General features: G+C 39.7%; 1 protein-coding gene across 1 annotated transcript in view; it reads left to right on the top strand.

Annotated features, from left to right (window-relative positions):
• LOC126457851 (probable aconitate hydratase, mitochondrial) overlaps positions 1-24,140 on the top strand; it is a 167,034-nt gene that overhangs the window by 125,593 nt on the left and 17,301 nt on the right. Inside the window, exons 11-13 of the mRNA XM_050094491.1 lie at positions 2,002-2,207; positions 4,152-4,249; positions 11,388-11,524. Of these exons, the coding sequence (XP_049950448.1) occupies positions 2,002-2,207; positions 4,152-4,249; positions 11,388-11,524 (441 nt within the window). The remainder of the gene's footprint in view (positions 1-2,001; positions 2,208-4,151; positions 4,250-11,387; positions 11,525-24,140) is intronic.

The following is a 24,140-nucleotide window of genomic DNA, read 5'->3' on the forward strand; positions in this document are numbered from 1 at the left end:
TTTGTGTGTACATTTGGGCAGCATCCATACAATATTTATTGTCTATGTATTGATAAAGAAATAAAAAAATAAAGATTATACTTCATAATAAATAATGTATTTCACAAGGGTATAGATATTTATGAGAAAGATAAATTGCTACTGTATATTTAATAATTAAAAAACTGTGAATTTTTACTACTAGTTATACAGAAAGCAATTAATCTAAGTTGAATATTCTGAACTCTGGAATATTTAAGTACCACATTTTATGGACTATAAGACGCACTTGTCTCCAAAATTCGAGTGTATCTTATATTCAAAATTTATATAAAAATGTCCAGGGTCTGATTTAAAACTTCTGCCAGTCTTAAAAATGGCCATATATTTGATGACATGGTAAACCTATCTCCATGTGGAAACATTGGATTCAGTGAGCAGCAGCAGTGCACCAGTGTGACAAACATGAGTTGAAGGGATTCACAAGCTTGCTAATACTGTCCCCCTTCCACCCCGCCATCAAAAACTCAGAACACTGTCTAGCCTACAATGCATCATTCCAGTCTATGGTGCCAGTGAACTTGAACTGAAAGTGATTTGTGTTATTGATAACAGTACAATATTTTTGTTAGTAGCTAGTTTAGTAGTGGAAAAAATTAAAGGTATTCATATGACGAAAAATAAAAGGTATTCATATGATGTGGGCTATAAATTGAAAGTAATATGCATATGCAGAAGAACTTGGAAACAGAGCTGCTGTGTGACATTTGGCCCCTCCACCAGTAGAAAACCCATTCGTGATTGGCAGGCTAGTAAAGAAGAACTGTAAAAAATGAGGAAGACTAAATGTGCAAATGGAGGACTGAAAGCAAAATGGTCAAAACCAGAAGATAATGATTTTCAGAGATTGTAAAGGTCACTTCGGTTTTATACACAAAGATTTTTTTTAGTCTAGCTTTGGTCTAATAATAAAAAATGGTAAAAATTCTATTTTCCTTAAAAAATTGCTTAAAAATTAAGGTGCATCTTATACTCCGTAGTGTATTATAGTCTGTAAAATAAATAAGTGATTGGCAATACATTTGAAATAGTATTTGTTTGGACTAGGTTTCCCAGGAATCAGATGTTTTATAAATTGCACACACTTACTATTGCCATTCAAGTCTCAAAGAAATGTAGCCCTATGCCTTTTGTACACCTGTTAGTCAAGACTGGCCATAATAAATTATTAAGTATGGCAACACATTTGAAACCAATTGCTTACTACTTTGGTTTTCACTTTAATGTCCATTGGTATTTTGCTCTCATATCATATCACAGTCCTTACCCTGTTGCATATTTCTTACAGGGCCACCACCCCAACTACAGCCACAAATTTCCCTTTGCAATGCTCACTCTCTCTACACACATAATATGTCCACCCTTCCCCATGACAGTACTGTGATACTTTCCTTCCTTTGAACAAAAGTGCATTTCTTTCCCCACATTCCATCCATAGGTTACAAATTCCTCCTGTCTTACTTTCTGCCTGCCTCTGTCACCCCGTTCATAATTGTGACCCAACAGCATCCTCCACCCACATCTGCAATTAAGGACTCCCAAAGGTGCTACCAGCTTCAGTTTCTCCAGTCCTAAATTTATCCTGATGATCCAGCCCCTCCTCTTCCTCCTCACTACTGTAGCTACTCTGCAACATTTTAGGGCACTCTTCCTCAATTTTTTATGCTTTTTCTTCTCAGGGTACCACTACCATCCAAATACATTTTGCCTCACTACAGTTTTTGTCAGTTAAGATTACTCTAAAATGTATGGCAGTGATTCTAACTTTCTTCCTTTCAATAGCTGCTCCCTTATGAACACCAGTCAATACTTTCCTGTCAGCACAGCTCTTGAATGGGTTTGTGGAACTGCGCTTTCATATGTAAATATTCTCCAGTTGTAAGTAGTGGGCATCTGCTTACTTACAGACATTATCCATTCACTAAATTCAGAATTTAACAGAATAAAATAACTTTCTTTCAGGTAAAGAATTCAAATTAAGTGACCCATTTGCTGACGAGTTACCAGCAAAAGGTTTTAGCCCATGTGAGGATACGTATCAGACTCCCCCTGCAGATGGTAGCAAACTGAAGGTGAATGTTGATCCAAAGAGCCTACGTTTGCAACTTCTTGAGCCATTTGATGCCTGGGATGGAAAGGACCTCACTGACTTGACGATATTAATTAAGGTGAAAAAGTAGTTTTTATACAGTCATTTGCATTCACGAGTGAAATGCATATTGTGCTGCATCATAGTGGCATTAATGTTTCCATGTATCATACAGTCTTACTTAATCAATACTTTAGGTCAAGTAAACTGTTCTTAAAAATAGTTTGATTGTTATCTTTTGTGATAATTTCAATTTTCTTTGTAAGTTTAATTTTTTTATAAGTAAAATTTCATTACCCAAAGTAAGATGCATTTCAATTGCATAATGCAGAAGTTTCTAAATAACTACCATTTACAAACTATTTTATCAAAAAATCAGATTTAGAAGTCCCTTAGTTGTTCCTTGAATAAAGACTCTTAACTGAACACCTCATGCAAAACTTTCTTTCAAAATAGTCAAGGTACAAATGCTGCAGGAATAGGAATCTATCTGTGGAATATTAGTGTTATTTTCATGTGTGATGTAATACAACATATCTGACAAAGTATGCTGGCCACTTCTTGATTCGCGATGGTATTCACTATTACTACACAGTATTGGAAAAAAGGACAACTAATCTTGAAACTTGGAGTGATTTGGCAGTATTAAAGAAGAGTTAACAAAACTGCAAGCTACAGGTTGCAATAGTAATGTTAGAGTTAGCCCAGAAGACAGTATTACAGTCAAGTCCACAAATAAGTGAAAAGATTTTTTAGACAAGACAGATCTTATGGCTTCAGTCTACCTACCTCCAGTATTTTCGTGGGTTGAAGACTGTGAATCGACACAGTCAGAAAACCCAAGAAATGCTTCTGAAGTCTTGACAGTACAGTTCTTAAGGTGAAAAGTAATGTCAGAAAGGAAAATATTAAGAGGGCCAGGAAAGTTGTGTTATATAGGAGAGCAAAATGGGAGGGGAATATTGGAATTGATATGGAACTTTTTGGAAACTGATTACAAGGTAACTAGTATTTTGAGACAAGTACTGAGCTTTGCAGTATCACCCTTGATTTATGCTTTCTGGAGAAATATCTGTTGTAGCAGAGGGTGCAGACAATGGTTAGATTGGAACCTCCATTACGCTATCGAGGACAGTGTCGAGCAAGTTGCTCAAAATGCTCCTCATACTAGTATGAAGATTAGGTCATTTTTTGAGCATTATGATAAGCCTTGAATGAAGGATTGTATGGAACATGTTAATGCAGAATATGGGAAGTTAAAAGCTGAACTTGCAGACATGAGTGTGACTGTTGAATTGCCTCTCATGTGGTTGCATTATACAAGGCATGGTTTCTACCCATATGCTTCCAGTAAGAGGCTACTGGCACAGATAATTTCCAGAAGTATCCATTCTGATCAAAGCAATATCCATTCTATCCCACTGATTTCCAGTGTGTTCCTTGACTTCTTTTTTTAGAGTAATTTATATGAAAGACAGAGCTACAGCTAAAAAACTACTAGCAGAACAAAGTACTGCAGCTTGATTAAAGAAAATACATTTAATGTCTTTCATTAAAGCAACAGAACAGCTGAAGGCAGTTTAATAAAAGGGACAAATTTCTAATAACCATACAGGAAGATGAAAGGACAAATGGAATGCCAGCACAGGTGTCATGCATAGCAGAACCACACATGGAAATCACTGAACACATACATCATAATGGATATAACCTAACACATGCCACATTAGAATAACTAAAAGAAAAAATGCTGTGGCTATATGCACAAAATGCTAGATATATAATAGCATTCTTTTTCATTTTTCATTGTGCCTGTATGCAACTGAGTGCAAGTGCTACAGTATTGTTTTTCATCTTTGTTCATAATACACAAGTTTCCTAATGGTGCTTGTGGTTATTTATATCCTCTTTCCACCTTTCTTATCAGGTTACTGGTTTTACGGTACAGCAAATAATATAGATATACAAGATACAACTAGGTTTTCGCATATTAGGTATGTATACAAGATCTTCATTTTTACAGGTCAAGGGCAAGTGTACAACCGATCACATCTCTGCAGCAGGACCGTGGTTGAAATATCGTGGTCATCTGGACAACATTTCTAACAATTTATTAATTGGGTAATTTCCTCATGAAACACTAGTTTTAACTTGTTATTATGGAGATAGGTTTCACCCCACAAAAGTTGAAAGATAAATGATCAGATATCAAAATTAAGAGGGTAGGGTGTTATAACAAGCTTGTGTACTTGGGAATGCCAGATGTGGCTGGCAGCCTTGTATGATTTATATTTTTACATACTTACCCAGTGTTGTGTTCTTGCCTTAGGCTTCAGACAACAGAAGTCGGAAGCTTTCATGCGAATACCATATTTCCTACAGCACCCACTGACCTTTGCAATAGAGAGCTGAGAACCATAACTCTACAGATGAACCTTTCTGTTTTTAATTTCACTTAAAAACACTAGGAGGCAGAATTTCTGGCCAGTACATATCTTCTGGCAGCAAAAACCATAGCACTGCTGACAAAAATGCTTAAAGTAACTGTCAGGAGGGCCTCTCTCACTCTAGAGTCAAGTGACTTGCCTTCCCCCTGAAACTTTATCCAACCAACCCCCTTTCCTCATTGGAAAAGGATCACTGTTTTCTATTTTACACATTTCTATCAACAGCACGATTTTGGTCTTCTGATGTCAAGTAGGCTTACCGAAAAGCCAGTCTGTATCCTTGAATTTTTTCTGTTGTATTTCTATTATCCTTTTTTTGAGAACCGTGATGTACATTGTAGCCCCTCCTCTCTCTCTCTCTCTCTCTCTCTCTCTCTCTCTCTCTCTCTCTCTCTCTCACACACACACACACACACACACACACACACACACATTCCAACTTTTAAAACATTGTGCATGTGTGTGTGAATCAAGGGCATTGTTGCCACTTATAATATGTCAGTGATCTGTGTTTTATTACCATTCATTGTTTATTTTTGATGCTACTCTGAGGGTGGTTATTGTAGTGTAGAAGCCCAAGATGACCAGAGGTTGGAGCAGAGGACGCTGCTAGGCACAGAAAATGAGGACACATCATGCCAGCCATCACCCTGCCAAGTAAATTTTTACATCAGACAATGTGTCTGGACTGCCAGAATGGTTACTGCAAGTGACCTACTGCTAGCTATGACACCTGGCCACATCCAGGAACACACCAGTACTTTACCAAATATGGTCACAATGACAGGCTTCGGCACGACACACTAATGATGCCAATATTTCACAGCCAGTAGGCTACATCACATTTAAGCCCAATCCCACCATTTTCATCATTTGTCATTTTTCAGCTGCCATGTACAGTGATGTAGGGTCAGTCCGTGACACTCCGCCCCATGCAGACAACAAAGCTGCTTTTACTGGCCTTCAAACTGCTGCCTGTTGCCTGAGTGCCTGCTTAGGGAGCCACAGTCTGCACCACCACCAGCTGAGGGGATCAGACGAGGAGTTCCGGCCTGCCCTACCCTTCAGTGTTTGAAGTGTGACTCAGCTAGAGTCCTCTTAGCTGCCACCTGCTGTGTTCATCTCTCCTATTATTGGTGTCAGTATGCTGCTGAGATTGAAGATAAATGATGTGTGAGGTCCAACGACAACATTCCCTGTTTTAAGAATTCTTTTGGGATCTGTTTGATTGTCTCCTACCCTTTCCTACTTTCCAGAGTCATACTTAACCAAAGACACAAAAAGGAAACCAAGCACAAAGTGTAGCTGAACAGGACATCTAGAGTAAATATGCCTAGTTTGGTGGAGACTGTGACTGAAAAAGTGTTGTGTAAGTAACTGTAAATAATAGGGTTTGCATTCCAGTCTTCCCAAATCTGGGGACCAGATTTCCTTAGGAGGGAGGAAAATGTATTAGCCCAAGACTCAGAATAGAGGTTGCAGCAGGAGCCAGAGGGCATAGGAAATTTAAGACACATTGCACCAGCCAATGCCCTGTCAAGTAAGCTGTTGCATCATATTTAATCCTGATCCCACTATCATTTGTCATTCGTCAGCCATCGTGGACTGTGATATATGGTTGGTCCATGATGCTCAGCCCCACACAGATGATACACCTGCCTCTGCCACTTCCAGGCCCAAAAGCCCTGCACATCACATGAATGCCTGCTTGTTCCTGCTCTGCCCTCACCTGTGACACAACACAGGTCTCCTGCATTCTAGGGTTCAAAGCACGATGTAGCCAGATTCCTCCTTGCTGCTGCCTGCCATGATGCAAGCCAGCAACAGGGCTTCTCCGCGATGCAGCAATAGTAGCTACTAACACACCCAGTCCAGTGGAAACAACTGCTATCCATTGTATACGTTTTTAATAAAACATCATTGTAATTCATCTATGCCCTCCTCAGTTGGACTTCCTGATTCACTAGCAGCACCCCTCAGCCTGCTACCTGCTATGCCTGTGCCTTCTACAGTAGAAATAACATTGTGATAACAGTGTGCAGTTACAGAAGAAGATAGAATGTAAGGGATGAGAGAACTGATATTTATCTCAATCAATTTTGACTGCTCCTCAGTGTGGCATCCACAAGCAACTGATGTTATGAGTGCTCAAGAAAGAAAGATAAAAATTGATAGCCATGTTTGATTTTAAAATGGAAGGTGTCTTCAAGGTATAAAATATAAAAGCAATATCAGCAGTCAAAAAAATGTTGAAGTTCCTGTTGAGGTTCAAAATAAAAACTTATTGAGAACAACAATATTTAAAGTCACTAGCAAATAAGCACCCTTCTTTGCACTGTTGGATTTTTGACTGTTGCTGAACCTCTCTGAAACAATATCCACAGGATGAGGCTGCTGAGATAGGAAAACCCATGCACTGAGGTGCAGTTTTTTCTTACTTATAGCAGACAATGTTCTAAATTCTCTGAGATATTGAATTAATGTTTAGCATTTATATTTTTAGATGTCTCTTCTCATTAACTGTGACACCAAGATTGTTTTTTAATGGAACTGTATAGTTTTTCTCTGTAAAATGGACAGAGCCTTCAAGTAGGACTTCAGTGATATAGCATTTTGGGACTTGTAATGTAATAGATTGGGACTCACCAACTGTAGTACATCTCTTTAGTATACAGCCTGATACACTGTAACTTCATAACATGAACATATATTTGAGTTTATGTCATGATTTTTAATGTACACTTCTCATTGTTTAACAAACCTGGGAATAATAAATAACCTACAGAATAAAATATGTTAATAGAATTTTGTAAGATGAGAGAACACTGTGACTACGTAAAGAAAAGTAACATTTACAGTATTTAGTATGCACTGGAGTGCAACTGCTTGAATAAAATGATAAAGTTTTGACGTTTTAATCAGTGCTGTTGTAGGTAACTAGGATGGTAAATGGTTTTGGTGGAATCTTACATATCTGTGTACTGATTGTTAAAGGGAATTGTTTTACAAAAAAACACTTTCTGCTTTACAAAACATCTTACTTAAAATCTGTTATTCATTCCTGGTGATATTGTTTTCGCATTTAAATTAATTTGAAGAAACTTGTTTTTGTTGTAAATAATGAAAAATTGGAACTGTAACAATATAAGGGTGCCTATCCAGAATAGCTGTATAGCACGTATTATACCACATTTAAAATTACTTTGTGACTGGTGTTTCAGTGGGTAGAATGGTAGGGGCTTGCTGCCAGCCCATCACAGTTCTTTCTTGAGCACCACATACTCACTGTGTTACCTGTTATGTAAGTATGTGCAGTGTCTTGTCAAGCACACCTTGCTGCATGTGGCAGTACTGCCCCTCCCCCTCCCTCACAAATGCAATCTGTCGGTCACAAAGTAATTTTAATTTGAGTACACTGCTCAAGATCAATGTTTTGCACAGTTTAGATGACAGTCACAACAATAAACATGTGAAACTTGTTGGAGTTACAGATTATTCTTACATTTAGTACAGTAGGACCAATGTTTGGTGTCCACCCCAAGTTATGTCACCGAAGTTTTCTTCATAGTGTCTTTCCAGAGCAACACTAAAAGTAAATGTTCCTACTTAAACAAAACAAACCTGGTGTGTTATTTTGACAACTATAAATACTACAAATTACTTGTGTACATTAGAAAAATTTCCGCATTGTCTCCTATAACTTAGCAGTAAACACACATCAATGTGTTTACTGACTCTGGATATATTTTGGGTGACCTATCATTGTTGCTTTATCCTATATATTATTTTTCTTTATTAAATATTTTTGGGGCTTTTGTGGAAATGCGGATGTAGCAAAATAATTGTAATTGTTTTAGTGTGATTCATGAAACATTTTCAAATAATATAAACAATAAAACATATCAGAAACCTATATCATTAAAAATTTATTGCTCAATACATATTCATTTTATACATGAACATGTAATATGTTCAACATGCTTTACAGTGTGTAACTGTCTGCAAAATCTAAAGATGTCACATGAATTATTAGATATTTTTGCTTCATGAGTCAGCTTTGTTCTCATAGCTGTTTACCCTTTTACTTGATGGTTTGTGATAAGCAGTGACATTGTTTTATGAGATGAACATAGAGGAGTTGTTCATTAACTTGTAACAAACATAAAGATACTTCCTCCTTGTAGATTTTATAGATTGATCATGGACTTATTTGTTGAGTGGAAGAGAAATAGAAATTTAAAATAAAAGTGACCATGAAAAAACCTAAGGGGAATATAATGGTCTGAGAACAGATAACACTCACAGCATAGAGGAAGTACAACAAAAGTTGATTACATGAACAAGGACTTGCAGACTCTAGCTCATCTTTTAAATTTATATTAATTCTACATCTGCAGAATAAGAAAGAATACAGTCAGGCTGTAGAGTTAGAATGATAAGTTAGAACAATTATGTTTTTGTTAAGAGATGATATGAAGGTTATAAACTTTGCATCCTTCTGCGCAGATGCTGTTGAAACATACTTATGTTTGCAAATCAAGTGTTGTCTGGTAACAGGCACAAGGTACCTTGCTTAAAAAGTAAAATGAAATTTAGTTGCATAATATCATGAAACTTTGCAGATGCAGAGCAGTGGGTTAGTTTTTATACACTCCTGGAAATTGAAATAAGAACACCGTGAATTCATTGTCCCAGGAAGGGGAAACTTTATTGACACATTCCTGGGGTCAGATACATCACATGATCACACTGACAGAACCACAGGCACATAGACACAGGCAACAGAGCATGCACAATGTCGGCACTAGTACAGTGTATATCCACCTTTCGCAGCAATGCAGGCTGCTATTCTCCCATGGAGACGATCGTAGAGATGCTGGATGTAGTCCTGTGGAACGGCTTGCCATGCCATTTCCACCTGGCGCCTCAGTTGGACCAGCGTTCGTGCTGGACGTGCAGACCGCGTGAGACGACGCTTCATCCAGTCCCAAACATGCTCAATGGGGGACAGATCCGGAGATCTTGCTGGCCAGGGTAGTTGACTTACACCTTCTAGAGCACGTTGGGTGGCACGGGATACATGCGGACGTGCATTGTCCTGTTGGAACAGCAAGTTCCCTTGCCGGTCTAGGAATGGTAGAACGATGGGTTCGATGACGGTTTGGATGTACCGTGCACTATTCAGTGTCCCCTCGACGATCACCAGTGGTGTACGGCCAGTGTAGGAGATCGCTCCCCACACCATGATGCCGGGTGTTGGCCCTGTGTGCCTCAGTCGTATGCAGTCCTGATTGTGGCGCTCACCTGCACGGCGCCAAACACGCATACGACCATCATTGGCACCAAGGCAGAAGCGACTCTCATCGCTGAAGACGACACGTCTCCATTCGTCCCTCCATTCACGCCTGTCGCGACACCACTGGAGGCGGGCTGCACGATGTTGGGGCGTGAGCGGAAGACGGCCTAACGGTGTGCGGGACCGTAGCCCAGCTTCATGGAGACGGTTGCGAATGGTCCTCGCCGATACCCCAGGAGCAACAGTGTCCCTAATTTGCTGGGAAGTGGCGGTGTGGTCCCCTACGGCACTGCTAGGATCCTACGGTCTTGGCGTGCATCCGTGCGTCGCTGCGGTCCGGTCCCTGGTCGACGGGCACGTGCACCTTCCGCCGACCACTGGCGACAACATCGATGTACTGTGGAGACCTCACGCCCCACGTGTTGAGCAATTCGGCGGTACGTCCACCCGGCCTCCCGCATGCCCACTATACGCCCTCGCTCAAAGTCCGTCAACTGCACATACGGTTCACGTCCACGCTGTCGCGGCATGCTACCAGTGTTAAAGACTGCGATGGAGCTCCGTATGCCACGGCAAACTGGCTGACACTGACGGCGGCGGTGCACAAATGCTGCGCAGCTAGCGCCATTCGACGGCCAACACCGCGGTTCCTGGTGTGTCCACTGTGCCGTGCGTGTGATCATTGCTTGTACAGCTCTCTCGCAGTGTCCGGAGCAAGTATGGTGGGTCTGACACACCGGTGTCAATGTGTTCTTTTTTCCATTTCCAGGAGTGTATAATGTAAGGTTTAATTTAATTTCATGTAAAACATTCATAACTTTTTGTTCATAAATTTGAGATAAAAAAAAGGAAGATAAAGCAAAGACCAATAATTTATTGTACTTTATACTTAAGTTTTCTAATGTTAACCATTTATTGCCTTTTTAAAAAATAAAACAAATGCCCAACAGTGCTGTCTCCAGAATGAATCTTTCACTCTGCAATGGTGTTTGAGCTTTTTTGAAACTTGCTCCAGGTTAAAACTGTGTGCTGGACCAGACCTCAAACCCAGCAATAGAACTTCTTTGGAGTTTGAAAAATAGGAAAGAAGTATTGGTGGAAGTAAAGCAGTGAGATCGGGTTCATGAGCCATGCCTCTACAACTTAGTAGTGAGAGAATTGTCCACAAAATGGAGGTTCTCCATCTGAATCCTGGTCCAGCACATAGTTTTAATCTACTAGGAACTTTCCAAAATGGTGCGTGTTTAACATTTATATCAGACTGCAATCTAAACACTAAATTACCTAGGGCAGTACAAGTTAAAAAAAAAAGATAGTCAATTTTAAGGAAGGAAGGCTGTAGTAGGTAGAGTGAGTAGAAAACGGAAAAAAGAAAAAGCATTAATAAATTATGAAAATTACAATGATAAATTTGAGACAGATGTAATGTAAAAGAACCTATGAGTACATCTCATATCATTAGACGAATTGACTGATGGTGTTATTTATAAGCTATTGATTGTTTCTGAAATTTCAGAGCTGTGAATGCTGAGAATGGGGAAATGAACAAAGTGAAAAACCAACTTACTGGCGAATGGGGACCTGTCCCAGATGTTGCGAGAGCCTACAAAGCTAAGGGTGTCAGATGGGTAGCTGTTGGAGATGAAAACTATGGTAACTAATTTACTTGAATATTGGTCTCCACAATACTAAGAGACAATGGACTTTTATATTAACAGTTTTTTGAGCAAGTTCAGTATTTCAGGTCTAACAGTGTCTTCTCTTTAGATATAAATGTTTCTGTCTTATATTTGAGAAGGAAAGTTGCTACTCACCATATAGCGGAGATGCTGAGTCGCGATAGGTACAACAAAAAGATTCACACAATTAAAGCTTTCGGCCACAGCAGCACCAGCGCAGGATGGGAGTGGTGACTGTGTGGGAGTAAGGAGGAGGCTGTGGCGGGGAGGGGGAGGGATAGTATGGTGGGAGTGGCAGACAGTGAAGTGTTGCAGTTTAGACGGAGGGCAGGAGAGAAGGTGCAGAGGGGGGAGGGGGTAAGTAGCGGAAAGGAGAGAAATAAAAGAAATAAAAAGAATTTAAAAGACTGGGTGTGGCGGGGATATGACGGCTGTGTAGTGCTGGAATGGGAACAGGGAGGAGGCTGGATGGGTGGGGACAGTGACTAATGAAGGTTGAGGCCAAGGGGGTAACGGGAGTGTAGGATGTATTGCAGGGAAAGTTCCCATCTGTGCAATTCAGAAAAGCTGGTGTTGGTGGGAAGAATCCATATGGCACAGGCTGTGAAGCAGTCAGCTTAGCTTAGCTTAGCTGTGAAACCAGTCATGTGATTTACAAGCTAAGCTGCAACCTCTGTGTTGCATTCTATGTAGGCATGACAACCAACAAGCTGTCTGTCCGCATAAAAGGCCACTGACAAACTGTGGCCAAAAAACAAGTGGACCGCCCTGTTACTGAAGACGCTGCCAAACGTGAGTCTCAATGACTGCTTCACAGCCTGTGCCATATGGATCCTTCCCACCAACACCAGCTTTTCTGAATTGCACAGGTGGGAACTTTCCCTGCAATACATCCTACGTTCCCGTTACCCTCCTGACCTCAACCTTCGTTAGTCACTGTCCTCACCCATCCAGCCTCCTCCCTGTTCCCATTCCAGCACTACACAGCCGTCATTTCCCCACCATACCCAGTCTTTTAAACTCTTTTTATTTCTTGTATTTCTCTCCTTTCCACTACTTACCCCCTCCCCCCTCTGCACTTTCTCTCCCGCCCTCCGTCTAAACTGCAACACTTCACTGTCCGCCACTCCCACCATACTATCCCTCCCCCTCCCCGTCACAGCCTGCTCCTTACCCCCACACAGTCGCCACTCCCGTCATGCACTGGTGCTGCTGTTCGCAGTGTGGTTTCAGCTCTCTGAGACTGCAGATGTGTGTGCAAGTTGCGTTTACGTGAGTGTGTGTGTGTGTGTGTGTGTGTGTGTGTGTGTGTGTCTACTGCTGACGCCTTCATGGCAGAAAGCTATAATTGTGTGAATCTTTTTGTAGTGCCTATCGCAACTCAGCATCTCCGCTATATGGTGAGTAGTAACTTTCCTTCACTGGTATTGTTACATTCCATCCTGGATTTTCCATTGTTTGATTTCTGCCTTATATTTGGTTGATTTCTTTTCTGATTAATCTCTTCCACTTCAGTCACCTCTGCACTACTTTCAAATTATTTTATCAAGGTCTGCTGTGACAAGAAAAACTCTTCAACAAATTTACACAAAGTTTTCTGACTCCCAATTATTGATCCTTCCTCTTATCTATTTTAATCCTCAAGAACAGTCTCAAGTGTCCTAAATATTTTATTTTAGTTTACTTCTTAAAGCTAATTTGAATTATTCAATTTTCATTTTATCATTTTGTAAAAAGATAATACCATCTACACATATCAAAACATAAACCTTAGTGTTTTGAGTTCCTGAACTGCATAGATACTCATCAGTGCTGACAAGAAACTAATTCTAGCTTTATAACTAGTAATGTTGCCTACATAATCACATTTTTCTTTAAAAAGCCTCTGTAGTGTGAATATAATAAGTGAGGTGGTACAGTGGTTAGCACAATGGACTTACATTCAGGAGGATGATGGTTCAAATTGGCATCCAGCCACCCGGACTTAGGTTTCTCATGGAAATGAAATGAGCGTATGGCATCGTAGGCTGGGAGGCCCCATTCGGGGAAGTTCAGCCGCCAAGTGCAAGTCTTATTTCAGTCAACGCCACATTGGGCGACTTGTGCACTGATGATGAGGATGAAATAATGATGAGGACAACGCAACACCCAGTCCACGAGTGGAGAAAATCTCCAACCTGGCCGAGAATCAAACCTGGGCCCGCTGCACGGGAGGCAAGCATGTTCCCATCCAGCTAAACAGGCAGACTAGGTTTCCCATAATTTCCCTAAACTACTTAAGGCAAAAGCCAAGATGGTTTCTTTTGAAAGGGTATGGCTGATTTCTTTTCCTAACCTTTGCCATTCCAAGCTTATGCTCCGTCTCTAGTGACCTGGTTGTTGATGGGGCATTAAACTTAATCCTCCTTTCTCAGTGTCAATAGCTTTGTTTATATGTATTATACATACTGTCTAGGTCTTGTTTCCATTTATTACTTGCATCTCTTCTGCTACTTCTTTATTCAAGTTCAAGCTTTAGATCAGTTTTAACGATTTCAGCTGTTTCTCAACACCACTGACACTAACACTTACTTCATTCAGCCTTTCAGTGATACAAGGAGTAAATTGGGGCAACTCACCTGGGGTTTCCTTTGCAAAGGAACATTTGAACAGGGAGTTAAGCATTTCAGTTTTTGCTTTGTTATCCTCAATTTCAGTTCGTGGCTCATTTGCTGGGGATTGGACACTAACTTTTGTGCCACTAACAGCTTTTACATATGACCAGAATTTCTGTGGGTTCTGTGAAAGATCACTTGACAATATTCTGCTACAGCTGTCACTGAAGGCATCACACATTGCTCTCTTGATAGTGAAATGTGTTTCATTCAGCATCTCCTAGCTATAGCCCCACACATTGTTTTATGCCTATTATGCATAATCTCTATTTCCTTAGGTGTTCCTTTCCAGTGACTGTATACCATGGAGGCTCCCTTCCATTACGAACTGTTATACTAGGTACATGTCTATCCAGCGCATGGTCAACCTTCTTTTAAACTTGAGCCAGAGTTCCTCTACATGCTCCTAACCTGTGCTGAAAGTTTCAAATTCCTCAGTGAGATATGACACTACAGATTTTTTTATCTAGTTTACTGAACATGTATATCTTTCCGCTTGTTTTAGTTGTCCTTTGTACTTTGGTAATCATTGTTGATCATTGTTGCCCCAACTGCATCATGGTCACTAATACCAGTTCCAATGCAGACGTCCTCAAAGCGGTCAGATCTATTTGTTGCCATTAGATCCAATATATCTGCTTCATGAATGGGGTTCCTAACTATTTGTTCTAGATAGTTTTTAGAGTTTCACAGGATGTCTTTTTGTGTCCACCACAAACAAAACTGTAATTTTCCCAATTACTCTTTGGATGATTGAAGTCTCCACCAATGATTATAGTATGATTGAGGAACTTAACATACAAATGCACTGAGGTTTTCTCTTACATTTTCCATTACATCAGGAGGTGAAACTGGTGGGCAACAAACGGATACAATTATCATTTTATGCCCATTCCCAATACAGAGTCTTGCCGAAACAATCTCACACACAACTTCAATTTCTACTTCAGTCGATTTGAGTTTCTTTCTACTGCAACAAAAACACCACCTACATTTACCATTTGCTTATCCTTTCGTTATACACTTACATTTTCCCCAAGAATCTCAGTGCTATCAATTTCAGGTTTCAACCAGCTTTCTGTACCTAGCTTCACTACTTTTCATGAGCACTTCAAACTCTGGTACTTTGTTGCAAATGCTTTGGCAGTCTACCATTAGGATTTTAATACTCCCATCTGTGGGAGGCACTTCTTTTGATCTTACACTGATACTTCTGGACTGGATGGAGAGTTGCCTAATCTAAAAAAAAAAAAACTTGTGTGCACCCCATATACAGTCAGTACCTGAGCAGCAGCCTCTGATGTGTAGTGCACACCTGACCTATTTAGGAGGACCTACAGTTCTCAACCCCATGCTGCAAGTCTGGGAAGTCACAGCCTAGCTTGTCACAGAACCCACCAAGTCTCTGGTCCAGTCTTTCCACTCGACTCAGAACCAAAGGACCACGATCAGTTCTGGGGACAATGCTGAAAATTGTAAACTTTGTTGAAACTCCATACACAACGCTTGTCTTCTCAACCTTCTCTGCCAGTCACTGGAATGATCCAAGAATGACCTTGGAGCCCAGACGACAGGTATTATTTGTGCACCACAATCTGCAATTGGTTGCATCCTCAATGACTGTTGGAATAGCCTCTTCAACAAGTTGAATGAGGCCCCCAGGCATACACACTGAGTGCACCCGGTGCCCTTTCTTGTCCCTTGCTGCCATTTCCCTAAGAGGTACCATCATTCGCCATACTTTGAACTGCTGACAATTAATAGACTCCTATCCTTTTGCGTTTGCCTCCTGACACTGGACAAAACAGGGTTCCCCAAAACAGGTGAAGTGAGTCCCACTGGCTCAGTCTGAGAAAAAAACAGCACCTCAAACTTGTTCATTAAGGGGATTGGTACAACATCCAGTGTCTTCCCTGGTCCCTCTCCACCATCTATAGGATGCCTAGATCTACCATTGGCATGCCACTTGCAGTCAAGTGGACATGACAGATCCTGTACTTTCTGAAGAGGAGACAGGATCCAAAGGAAAGGACAGTACTTGAGATACCTCTGATACAGGTATCACAGGTACACAACTCTTGGGAGCTCTTCCAACAGACCTATTCGCAGCAGCTGCTAATCGTTTGGCAGTAGTTTGGGCGATTTCTGCCTGCTTACAAACTTCAACCAACTCATCCCGTATTAGAGAACAGCATTAACAATGAGGCTGTATTTTGGCTGGTGCATCGTGTTACAAGGCTGTGAAAAAATAACTTTAAATTAAGCCCTGATTATCTTTTAAGCTGTTGACCTAAGAAGTTACTAATTCGCCATAATAATTGAAACATATGCACGAAAAGAGATTTCTATTAGGCCAGCGCAAAAATCTGTGGTAAAAATTACCAGCTTCCTGAAACGTTTTGATGTCAATTATATTTGTTAGCAAACTCGAAAACAGAGTTAATTTGTGATACGTACAGATAACATGTAGGGCTACTCCTCTTCGAGGGAAAACTAGATGTAATGCAGTATGTGAGTTAGAAAATCTGCTACGCTTACTAAATCACAAACGCCGATTTGCTACAAATTGCTCGTTGATTGTGCAAAGCACAATGGTAGCTTTCGAAAATTCTCAAAAACGCACGCTTATTTGCGTTGATATACAATGAAATTCCGGGGTGATATGTTTATGGACTGAACTGTGAACCACAAACGCTGATTTTCTACGAAATAAATCACGTACCGCATCCAAAACAATCGTACCGTTAACTTATGAAAATAGGTTTGTAACCGACCGAAAGTTCTCAAACTAATCTATTTTTCACGTAATTGTGCAATGAAATTAGAGAACGATTGTTTTGAACGAGGATAGGCCTACTGTTCACAAAAATTTTAACAGAGCAGAATGTAGTTTACGCCTACAATTAATGATAACAGTACTAGTTTACCGCGGCATTCGCTAATGTTCAAAATTTCACAATTTAACACTATTAAACGAGTATTGATACAATTAATGAATGATTACGCAGAAGCGACACGAACAATCAAATATGCCAACCAAGAACTTCAAATCGGTACACGATCTTGTGCACGCGGTCTCACACAAGAGAAAATTTCTAAGTAGGCTGTTATATATAAATAAAAGTGCGTATTGCACCGATTTTTCACTTAGCTGATTCTGTGCTCCCTGCTACACTGTCGTGCCGAAGAAGAACACGGTAGCGTAAGTTTATCTTGATGAAAATCGCTAAAATCTGGAGCATCAACTAAGCACGTCTTCCGACTGCTGCAGCTAACAGTGCTAATTCGTTCTCACTATAATAAATAGTCCAACTTTTATCAAAGACTCAGAGAGAACGTTAGTAATAATATCTACTGAGTACTTAAATGTAAATTGACTTTTATCTGTGCTAATTGTTTACGATACATAGTTCTCTAAATTTCGATCTAAAAATGTTTTGCTATCTCAATTCTGCCTATAAGACTTGTAACCATATTTTACAGTAACAAATCTTGTGTTCAAGGTGTCACAGATTTGTAACTTTCAATTATGATTTCAGTTATGCATCAATGCTGTGAGATATGCTTATTGTTGTATGTTATTTATACTGCACCGGCAGGATCCACCAGCGCAAAGACATGGTCAAATTGAACACACAACTGTTTCGAAACAAATGAGACAGTACAATATAATGTTTCGAAACAGTTTGTTCCGTAATTGTATAGGCCTATATATATATATATTGAGTGTCTACTGTATAAATATTGTCATATAAATACAAACGAGGTGCGAGAGCGCCAATCACATCGCAGAAAGTATGAAAATCTCACTTAGGTGTCTTGGCAGTTTCGAGTTTTCCTGCAGCAAATGTGCTGCTTTCATATCGTGTGACTTACATATTTTCTAACTGGCTGATGTCAGAGTTTGTATGTTTGATACAACAGACTTTGCCAAACACGTTTCCCTGTATTCTAGTGCCTAATTTTAATAGGTTCTATGAATGATGATTTGTATGTGCTCTTGAAAGGCATATAATGGAATATAATTTATTGGTATAGTATTCTGAGAAGCGAGGCACTGAATTAACATTAACGATTGTGCCACTCACACTTTTCTTAATCACAGTTAAATTTTCCATTGTTTTTGGTGTGTTTCCTTGAGGTATAAAATCCAGACTAAAATTTAAAGCAATTCATACAGTATAATGCCTTTGTGATACCTATATCATGGCAGATCTGGCTCTACACCACTTACAGTTCTTGTTAAGGAAGTTTGGCCGATGTAAAGATAGACAGAGTTCTCTCAAGCACCCACAGCAAGCAAATATATTATATATATTAACTGCTTATTACAAACTTCCCCAGGAAATAAGAGGTAAAGTTAAACTGCTATTGAAATGCAATTTTTATCATAGTATCTGAAAGCCAAAAACAAAAGTATCAAAGTACTGTTATTAATTTGCCTGAGAATTATCTATAATACACAAGTGTGCAATAACCAAACATAGCATAGTTACAACACACACACATATACATACATAAATCAGATAATTATTGTCGAACACATAAATAAATAAACATACTCGAAAAATTGAACTCACTGAATGGTGAGCAAAAACGTGTCTTCTGCGTACAACAAATCTGAGAAAGATGTTCTTGTAAGGTAGCTACATGTAAGATTTAGTGTACTAAACAAAAAACAGTCAAATACAAATTCAGTGCACATTGGCCAGAGAAGAACAAAATCGTCTGAAATTTTACTGTTTCATTTCTGAGTAGATCTACTCTAAGATGTAGTTTAGAAATATGATTTCTGATACTTTTTAGATTGAAAGACGGGATCGTCTGTTATTGTTTGCTCCTGCATGGAAAATTTGCGACCACATGGAACGGAGGTGGCCATAACACAAAGACGTCGTTTCGTTATTTCAAACAGCGTAGGAAACAACACATGATTTTCTTTCCACCATGGCAATGGACCTTGTGATCTGTGTATCAGTGGTATCTTCATATATTTATCAAGCTTGACTGTAGTTGCAGCACGTGTATGTTATAACAGATGTGTAATTTGACTGAATGTTTTTCGCACTTTTATTACTTTGAATGTGAATAGTATGCGTTATTTTATTGTTTGTTGGTGTTTATAAAGCAGACATTACGCTATTTCGGGATAGGGCAGTCAATTAGAAACGAAGCTTTATTTTCGGAAACCTTAAGCTTCGTGCTGTTGTGCGTCAACAAGATTTCGACACACTTGAAAGTGCTTCATGAAGTGAGATGTTAAATGTGTTTAGTATCTGTACTGTGGCCGAATCTCGTCCGAAACAGAGCGGAATGAAAAGTCACTGTTTCGATACAAATAGTCCGTTCCAAGCATAACTGGACTGAAACAGTGTTATTTTGAAACAGCGATACAGTTTCTGTGTCTCGCAAGATCTGGTCCCGGTATCCGAGACACCACGGTTTCGAAACACTGAAACAGTTCCACGCATCGATACTCTGTATCGAAACATAGAAACAGTGGCCAAGTCTAGACTGAGTGAAGTTGTAGCCGTAGTCAAAGGCCTTGTAAAAAATAACTAGACTCACTGATGGCGCTGCAGTCGCGGGACAATTTGAACCTTCGGCTGGACGCCATTATAGTGGTTGTAGTCTGATGTGTTGTGTAGTATTGTTGTTTATGAAGATCCTGATTCAACGTTGTATATTTGTTGGGGCGTACATACAGTATTTGTTACTCGTAATTCTACTGTCTGTACATCCCAATCAAAAGAAGTACAATGGTGAAGAGTTACGCAGCGATTAATTGTACAAATAAATTCGAGAAAGGAACGAATAATACATTTCATAGGTATGTGAATATTTTAAGTTGTTTCGTATGTCAGTGCACTTGCTTAATAAATGTTTTTGTAACACGGTATTAGCATAATGTCTGTGCATCTATTTGCAGGTTTCCTTTCTCAAAACCACAGCTGTTACAAAAATGGTTACACGCTGTCAGGAGGCAAGATTTCTGACCGACAGAATACCATTTTATATGTTCTGATCATTTTGAAGAAAGTTGGGTGATCGGTAGTGTTTTCATGGTCTAGGTTAGGTTGAAACTTGATAATTTGGTCGTGTGTTGCCAAAGCACTATGCCATATGTAACGCACTTCTCGTCATAAAATCTTAAGCAAGGTAGCGTCAGAAAATATCTATTAATATAGTGGGCAAATCTTTGAGTATTTTGATGCATTTTGCGTACATCTATCGTAAATGAACTACGAAAAATGCTAGGGGTCCAGTACATAACTTTTAGCTACGGCTGATTCCATGTAGTACGTAAGATAAATTCATAAACAGTGACTAGTTGTTGTTTGTTGATAAATTAAAAAGTATATTGTAGTAAAGCATTTAAATGAGGCATTATGTTTGCGACCTAACTCAAGGGAAGGCATTTTATAACCAAAAGCGATGTATAAACATTCGAACTCCGCGCGTCAGTTTACCACTCTAATGGCCGCCGCCCAGCTATTCAATTTGTCCGCTCTTCACAGTCGACCACTCGTGCGGTTGTGGGGGCCTGGCCGTAGTTGAGGAAGATAATCTGTGTTACTTGTTGCTAGAAATGTATGAAATAATATTTTTCTATGCCTGGTGAAATTCGGAGGAATGAATGAAGAGTAATTTGAAATGGCGTTTGGTTTATAATTATTGCAATTGCTAAACATCCATGCAGAGTCGCTATTTGACCCCGATAACTTGACGATTGCGTTAGTGCTGCCATAAGCGGGGAAAATCGGCACTACTTGCAACATATTCGTTTATCTCAGAGCGCTGCCAACGCCAAGCTGCACCTGTCGCAAAGTGTTACGAAAGGCATGTGTTTACTAACAAGTAACGTCTGTAAGCATTTGTTAAGGTGCTTACATTAGAGCAAACTCTTACTGAAGTTTACTTCTCGATTTAACTAGGGCAAGTTTATTTCAGGAACTTCCTGCAAGTACTTATTGAAGTGCAGTTATTCTTAAAAACCAAAGCAGTCTTCACGGCTGTTGCATTATTATTAATGAATAAAAAATGGAAAAAATATTAGAGGAGTACATATTGATGTTGCCAAGAAACACTATCCAGTGAACTATAATCAGGGCATTTCACTTAGATTAAAAACTTCGATGATGTCGTGTAAATTTCGAACATCTCTTGTCCATTTATAATCAATTATTCGATAACAGGAAACAAAAATGCGGCGGGTACCTCACCAAGAGGCTGTCTTTTAATTACTCTTCGACTATTGGAAACAGTATTTACTCCTTTTATCATAAATGTAATGCATTTACGTCTACGCCAACATTAAAAAATCAGCTAAAATGTAAAGAAGTCTATACTGTCATTCTGCTTTTCCGTCAGGCATAACAAATTAATTGGTTAATTTTTCGCACTTCCTTGATTGGTGGTGCCAAATATATATGTTTAAGGGTTCCAATGCTACATTCGTTTCGGCCCTTTTGTTTTTGTGCCATTCTCATTTTCGACAATGACGTTTACACATCGGTAGTGAACGCACGCAACTTCTGGAGATTTGAGACAAACTTCCATAAAAGGACAAATTCAGCAAGTACTTGCACCAAATTGCAAGAAACTAGAATGAGTTTTCACCCTACAGCGGAGTGTGCGCTGATTTGAAACTTCCTGTTGAATTAAAACTGTGTGCCAGACCGGGAGTCGAACCTGAGAAAGTGGTCTGGCACACAGCTTGCATTTGTCAAGGAGTCTCATGTAAGAAACTCTTTTCACTAACTAGCAAATTTCTTGAAGTCGACGAAAATACCGCATGTCGACGGGAGAGGGGGGAGGGGGGTTGTTTGCAGATATGGTGGTTCCTACACTAATGGCCATTAAAATTGCTACACCACGAAAAAATGCAGTTGATAAAGGGGTATTCATTGGACAAATATATTATACTAGAACTGACATGTGATTACATTTTTACGCAGTTTGGGTGCATAGATCCTGAGAAATCAGTACCCAGAACAACCACCTCTGGCCGTAATAACGGCCTTGATACGTCTGGGCATTGACTCAAACAGAGCTTGGTTGGCGTGTACAGGTACAGCTGCCCATGCAGCTTCAACACGATACCACAGTTCATCAAGAGTAGTGAGTGGAGTATTGTGACGAGCCAGTTGCTTGGCCACCATTGACCAGACGTTTTCACTTGGTGAGAGATCTGGAGAATGTGCTGGCCAGAGCAGCAGTCGAACATTTTCTGTATCCAGAAAGGCCCGTGCAGGACCTGCAACATGCGGTCGTGCATTATCCTGCTGAAATGTAGGGTTTCGCAGGGATCGAATGAAGGGTAGAGCCAAGTGTCATAACACTTCTGAAATGTAACGTCCACTGTTCAAAGTGCCGTCAATGCGAACAAGAAGAGACCGAAACGTGTAACCAATGGCACCCCATACCATCACACCAGGTGATACGCCAGTACGGCGATGACGAATACACGCTTCCAATGTGCGTTCACCGTGATGTCGTCAAACACGGATACGACCATCATGATGCTGTAAACAGAACTTGGATTCATCTGAAAAAATGACGTTTTGCCATTCGTGCACCCAGGTTCCTCGTTGAGTACACCATTGCAGACGCTCCTGTCTGTGGTGCAGCGTCAAGGGTAACTGCAGCCATGGGTTTCGTTCCATAGACCCAAAAGATTAGATGATTCTCGTGGGTGTGTAACATGTCAGAAAGTATGACATAAAAACATAAAACATTTGAATATAATACTTACTACCCTGATCATTTGTCAGGAGACAGTTGAAGCGAATACAATGCAGTAAATTGAGACAGCTAATATTTACAGAATTAACACACTGTCAGAATGAAACACTGTTATCCAATATTAATAAATTTATCATACGCAAAATACCTAATCTTGAATGTTGTGACCAAGTGTTGTCAAAACTGAAATCCAACAGATATTTTTACTTAAGCTGACTTAACAGTCTCTGTTAAGATATTCATCCATGGAGTAGAAGGAGTTGCCCTTCAAAAAATCTTTCAAACTCTGTTTAAACGGTGCTTTATCTAAAACCAAGTTTTTAACGTTTGCTGGCAATTTATTAAAAACGTGTGTTCCTGAATATTGGACCCCTTTTTGGACAAAGGAAAGTGCTTTTAGGCCTTTGTGTAGATTCTTATTATTCCTAGTACTGATACTGTGTACTGAGCTACTGGTTGGAAATAGAGATGTATCACTTGCAACAAATTTCATTAAGGAATAAATATACTGAGAAGCAGTGGTTAGAATACAAAGTTCCTTGAACAGGTTTCTACAAGATGTTCTGGAATTTACGCCACAAATGATTCTTATCACATGCTTTTGCACCCTAAAAACTTTTGCTCGGTTTGATGAGTTGCCCCAGAATATGATCCCATACGACCTAGTAGAATGAAAGTAAGCAAAGTATGCAAGTTTTTTTATATTTATATTTCCTAAATCTGACCTCATTCTCACGGAAAATACAGACTTGTTTAAGAGATTAAGCAATTCTGTGGTATGCCGTTCCCAACTGAATTTATTATTGAGTTGTAATCCCAGAAATTTAACACTGTCAACCTCTTCGATCTGCATGTCGTCATACATTATACTCATGCTGGAAAGAAATCTCTTACAGGTTCTGAACTGCATGTAGTGGGTCTTCTCAAAGTTTAATGACAAAGAATCAGCTTTAAACCACTTATTAATGTCAGTGAAAATTTGATTAGCAGCTATTTCTAAATCTGTACTTGACTTGCTACTTATTGCAATGTTTGTATCATCTGCAAAGAAAACAAAATTAGCATCTGGCAGTGTAACAGATGAGAGGTCATTAATATACACAAAAAAAGGAATGGACCCAAAATGGAACCTTGAGGAACACCAAATGTAATTAATTCTCAGTCAGATGAAGACTGACTGCTTACTGCACA

The sequence above is a fragment of the Schistocerca serialis genome, chromosome 2 (genome assembly GCF_023864345.2).
Source record: "Schistocerca serialis cubense isolate TAMUIC-IGC-003099 chromosome 2, iqSchSeri2.2, whole genome shotgun sequence".
NCBI classification, from domain to species: domain Eukaryota; kingdom Metazoa; phylum Arthropoda; class Insecta; order Orthoptera; family Acrididae; genus Schistocerca; species Schistocerca serialis.